Below are 5,532 nucleotides of genomic sequence, written 5' to 3' on the forward strand. Positions count from 1 at the left end.
GCATTTATAAAGGATCATCGTTGTTATAATTTTTAAAAAAATTATTTTAAAAATTAACAAACCTATTATATATGATTGTATGTAATTGGATGAAAGGGTATATCAATTATTTATTCTTTATTAAATGGTGATGTTTAAGGAAATTACATCTTTTTTTTTTTTTGTTTTTAAAATGTTCATTGAGAAAAATACTACTCCGTTCATTTCTTTTTAAGCATTTATTCTTTGAGAAAAAATAATTTATTTATTTATTTATTATTTTAAACATTTAAGATAATATTAATTTTTTTTGTCTATTATATTTTTACTTTTCAATTAAATTTTAATTATGTTATTTAAATATTATGAAAGTGAATCAATTATATATATATATATATATATATATATTAATTATAAAAACCACAATTATCTCTCACGGAGGGCAACTCTAATAGAATGGTTTTTTTTTTTTTTTTGAGAAATCGAATCTTAATTAAAAACCTTATTATTATTGTTCTTTAAAACTTTATAATTAAAAGCCTTAATTATAAGTTACTTTCTCAATTAACCTGTCATTATTTATTAAAAATACAACTGGAAATCTGATTGGCCCTGATGTAAAAACCTTAATTGACCTTAAAAGGCACACTATATCACAACCATAATATCATGTTGCTTAATCAATTCAATCGTTACAAAAGAATAAAATACTAATTGTTTTATCTCAATTCACCATCTTATTCGTACATGCCAAAATTGCATTCGTAAGTCAATAATAATATTAATGAATAATGAATTTTTTGTTGTTGAAAATAATATTGTTAATGATGGAACAAAAATTTAAAAAAAAAATTGGATCAAATGAATCAAATAAAAGAAGACAAAAAATAATTGAATGTAAAAAAGCAAGGGATCTGAGACTGAGACAAAAAACAAAGAGAGAAGAGAGAGATAGAGTTATAGAGAGAGAGAGAGAGAGAGAGAGCAGAGACACCGTTCGGTGCTCCGCTGATTACGGTTGTGGCCCCACCGCTCCGGTGAGTCAGTCACTACTTCGATCTTCATCTTACCATTTCCTTCAACTTGATCTTCATATTCATATTCTGCCCCTTTTTCAGTTGTTTCTAAGTTGCTCCACCCCATTATCAGTTTTTGTTGTTTTCTTTTTAAAATTTTAATCTTTTTGGATTTTGCTGAATACCCATTTGAATTTTGTGATTTAGTTGCAATGATTTTGATCCCTGATACTGTTTAGGGGAGATGGGGGCTTTAGAGTTTTTGTTGGGTTCTGGAGTTGTTGAGCTTCAAAAACCAAAGTTTATGTTAGAATCTCTCATGATAGGCCTGAAGAGAGTATTTACTTGTATAGACGGCGTTATATACTATAATTAGGGGGGATTAAGGCTTGGTGTTTGGTTATTGTGTTTACTTTATGAGAATCATTGACCTTGTTTTTTAGGAGTTAACACAATATGTAGTAGTTTAGTAATTTCCTTTGTTAGACGTTTTGTATTCTGTTTAAGAGCAATTGGTCTTCTAATCAAACTATTAGAAAAACAACTACTGTAACAAAGTTCAGCACAGTTGATAGATAGCTAAGTTCCTGATGTATATTGTCAGAGGAGTTTGATTCCTGGCTGTGTTTGGTGAAAACTTGTTGGTAAAGACAAAATCTACTTTGGTGATCTCTACATCTCAAACGAAGTTAGTCTTTGGTTGTCGGGAATATCCTTGACGAAAAATAAATGCTAATAAAAACTATCAGAAAAACATTTTCTGATAGTTTATTAATGCTCTTATGCTCAGATGTGCATTACTTTGCTCAAAAAGTTGATTTGATGGGTGGTGTGGTGTGTGCTAGCTCGCTTGCACGTGACTTTGCTACCTTGTTGGATTGATTAATGATTCTGCTATTTTTGTGTCTGTGCCCAATTAGTTTTTGATATGTTGGAAGATCACATAAGCCTGTTCTTTTGAGCCTTGCTTGATTGCAAATTTGTAGCTGTTGCAGATCACTTGTATGTTAGACAGTAGACAGATTTTCTTTGAGGAAGTATTGTTCATTGGAAAGTGCTTCACTTTTAATTAGGGTATGTGTGTCTACGGTTTTTACTCTTGCTTTGTGGATACCAACATGGAGAAACAAAATTAGGTGAATAAAATGATAAGATACTTGTGTGTATTATTAGCCATTAGGGTCTCACTTGCTAAAGATTGACTTAGGTTTTCCTTGTAAAGTTTGATTGCTTTTTTTATTTTTTTATTCACTTATTATGATGATGCAATGTTATTGACTACTAGGGTCATCATAGTCACATAGTATTTGAATACCCATTTACAGCATGTATTTGAATACCCATTAAAACTCGTTAAACCTTGAATCTTTTATTGATAAAAAAAAAAAATTGAATCCTATAAATTCTTGAAGTTTTTTTTAGAGTTTGAAAATATATACAACATTATGACAAAATGATTATACAAACACACAATTAGTTGTTAAATTATGGTAAGTGTAACTTGTTTATTATTAAGTTGCCTTCATTAATTAGAGAAGATAATTGTCAGGGGTCTGAACTGATTTACTGAATATATGTACTATAAGTATAAATGGTCTTAGTTATAGGTTTTTAAATTAGAGAAGATAATTGTTTGCTGTACTGTCTATGAGGTTTTTCTTTTTATTGAGGTGTGTGGCTTGGTCATCATATATTCCTGAAAATTGTGTATGCCTCTTCAAATGGGTGAAGAGGGAGTTGCCTATTTTTTTTTTTTTTATAGCTCTTGTTTATATCTTTTATTTTATCCATAACCCTTAAGCAAAGTAAGTTTTGACAGTGATGCCTTTCATGTATGACAACATTGGTTTGCATTCCCCTTCTAAAGAAACAAGTGGATTTCAACTTTTCGTTGCTAGAATCTGATGTTTTCTTTACTCTGAAGAGCTTTATGAATTCTAACCATTGCTAGAGTGTGAAAGTTATTCACAAATGTCATGTTTTGTGCAGCTGAGAATTTTCTACTAACATGAATATTGTTGCAGCTGCAGTTTTACACTCAAAAAGGACCTCATGTCTAACATAGAGGATAACAAAGATCTTGGACAGATGGACGTGGATGCATCTGAAGAACCAGCGATGCCATCATCTCAGAAGCAGGTGGTATTCAAATCTTGCCTTTTTGCATGCTTAAATTAAAAAATAAATTTCACTTTAGATGATATAATCTCTCTACTGAGAGTGAGCCTTGGCACAATGGTAAGTTTGTTGCCTTTTGAGCTGGAGATCACAGATTCAAATCCTGGAAATAGCCTTTCCACTTGTGTGTGTAGGCCTATGTACATATACCCTTCTCGGATCCTCAGGTGGGAGCCTCATGCACTATGCCGCCCTTATGGGATTCATAATCTCTTTACTATGAGGTTGTTTTACTTCCAAAAGAATTTCTTATTGTGACTTACGAGTTTGTAAACCTTGTAGGAGGAAACTATAAAGAAAAAGTATGGAGGAATAATGCCCAAAAAGCCGCCGCTCATATCTAAGGTGCGTGCATGTGGGTTTCTCTCTGTAAAACTTGTTTATCACTTACGTTATGAAATCAAGATGAGATGGTCAGTGCCTATGAGTATCTAATGATGAGTGCTCATTTGAATTTTCATTTAAAATTGAATTTTCATTTAAAATTCAATTTTATGCTAGGACCATGAGCGTGCTTACTTTGATTCTGCGGATTGGGCGCTTGGAAAGGTACTTTTGGAAACAAGACATTTGTAATAGTTGCTTATATTAAATTTTCTGACTTTTGTGTGCCCTTGTATGAAACAGCAAGGCGGAGAGAAGCCTAAGGGACCACTAGAGGCTCTTCGGCCTAAATTACAGGTATTTAGCCAATATTCTCATACATGATTTAGATGCAATGGCAATGCTCTCTATGGCTTGATAGTAATTGTTCTTCTAAGGTGTCAATTGTTAGTTCCTAATTACAGGCCCAGTAAGCCCAACAATGGGTGATCCATCATGATGCCTCAGTCACTGTTTCTTTTACTATCATAAAGGATGTTGTTCCATTGCCTCCCCTGTCCCTTACCGCCTCCCTTCTCAACCTGTTGTTGAAAAATGAAAAGTTTCAAATTTGTAATCATCCATCCAATTTTCACAGTACAACAAAATTAATGGCCTGTTTGTTTAATTTTTTTCCTTAGAAAAAGTACCTTTTTAATTAAAAATAGTCTAAACAATTTTATGGTTAGATTAGTTTTTCGAAAATAAAAACTCCACTTATGGTTTCATAGCCAATCCCAAGCCTGGGTAAAGGAGGAGGGTTGTGTTAGGCCCTTGAAAACTAACCTAATACTTGTTGGTGTACCAAACATGCATCTCTTATCCTAGTGGCATAAGGATTTGTTTGAATAAGTCTCTCTAGGAGCACTTCTAGAAGAAAAAATTGGAAGAAAATTTGAAATAAGCTTCTCCATAAACTATAAGTAACTTATGCATAAGTGAATAGAAGAAAACTTCTGCAAATTAGCTTATATATGTAGAAGCTTATTTCATTTTCTTTCATATATATCACTCCTATAAGTGTTTTTGGGAAAGCTACCCAAACAAGCTCTAAGTATTTGTGTTAGTTTTTTGAAGAAGAGTAAAACCCAAAAATGAAAAATAAATAAATAAGTAAATAGTTCCGGTGCATTTCTTAGAGTCTAGGAAGAGTAGCTTCAAAAGAAAAAAGGGGATATATCATGAAAGTGCTTTCTTTCAAATTTTATCCAAATGCACCGTAAACCTAGTCATATCTGCTATTTTCATGTAATGTGCATGACAAATTTCTTCTTGATGCTTATGCTTTTCAGCCGACGCAGCAGCAAACACGGTACCGGAAGTCTCCTTATGCTCCTTCAGGAGAAGGTATGTTTTTATTTTGATTTCTTGGTTTGTGTGTCTTAGCTTAGGTGGCATCTTCAAAATGAAGTAACTAAATTGTGATGTGTTGTGCTTTTGATAGAAGGGGGAAGTGTTCAAGCGGAGGATTCACCTTCCAGCGAGTAAACAGCAATCAGTCTTTTGATGATGTGCTGACTATTGTTCTAATACCTGAGTTGAGTAGGTATCACTTTTTGTTGTTTTCAACAATAAAGGGAAGTTTTTCATGTATTCATATTAGCACAAGACAAACAAATACAAATCATTTGGCCTACCCAATAGACATTCACTTGGGATTATGATTTCTGTGTTACTACTCTCTCCTCTCCCAAACACCCTACCATCTATCTTTATTTGATTCTTTTTAAGGCAATAAGGATAAATAAATTACAAAAAAAAGGGGTAAAATATTTAACTAAAAATCTGGTTTTTACGCCGATGGTCATGTTAGTCTCTACATAAAAAAATATAAAAAAAATTATTTTGGTCCCAGTCTACTAAAAAGTATAGCCTATTGAGAATTCTCTACTTATTGTGGTTTTATATTTATGAATATTATTAATTTTGTTTCACTAGTAGTTAAGTGAAAATGAATTTGATTGAGTCTGGTTGAATATAAATTGAAAGCGTTGTT

At 32.2% G+C, this 5,532-nt stretch overlaps 1 protein-coding gene across 1 annotated transcript; it reads left to right on the top strand.

Moving 5' to 3' along the window:
- The first annotated feature begins 859 nt into the window (after nt 1-859).
- On the top strand, nt 860-5,197 carry LOC109806002 (cAMP-regulated phosphoprotein 19-related protein). Its single transcript, XM_020368328.3, has 7 exons — nt 860-1,016; nt 3,020-3,134; nt 3,456-3,518; nt 3,675-3,722; nt 3,801-3,854; nt 4,829-4,883; nt 4,981-5,197. Exons 2-7 carry the CDS (start codon nt 3,048-3,050, stop codon nt 5,022-5,024), a joined length of 351 nt encoding a protein of 116 aa, XP_020223917.1. The 5' UTR covers nt 860-1,016; nt 3,020-3,047; the 3' UTR covers nt 5,025-5,197.
- The last annotated feature ends 335 nt before the right edge of the window (nt 5,198-5,532 follow it).

The sequence above is a fragment of the Cajanus cajan genome, chromosome 10, assembly GCF_000230855.2.
Source record: "Cajanus cajan strain Asha chromosome 10, NIPB_CcT2T_4, whole genome shotgun sequence".
In the NCBI taxonomy this organism is placed as follows: Eukaryota; Viridiplantae; Streptophyta; class Magnoliopsida; order Fabales; family Fabaceae; genus Cajanus; species Cajanus cajan.

What these genes read in the sequence shown, in the direction of transcription:
- LOC109806002 (XM_020368328.3), top strand. Translation starts at nt 3,048, where the DNA reads ATGTCTAACATAGAGGATAACAAAGATCTTGGACAGATGGACGTGGAT. An exon ending in TGCCATCATCTCAGAAGCAG is followed by an intron (nt 3,135 to 3,455) that starts GTGGTATTCAAA and finishes TAAACCTTGTAG; the next exon opens with GAGGAAACTATAAAGAAAAA. An exon ending in AGCCGCCGCTCATATCTAAG is followed by an intron (nt 3,519 to 3,674) that starts GTGCGTGCATGT and finishes ATTTTATGCTAG; the next exon opens with GACCATGAGCGTGCTTACTT.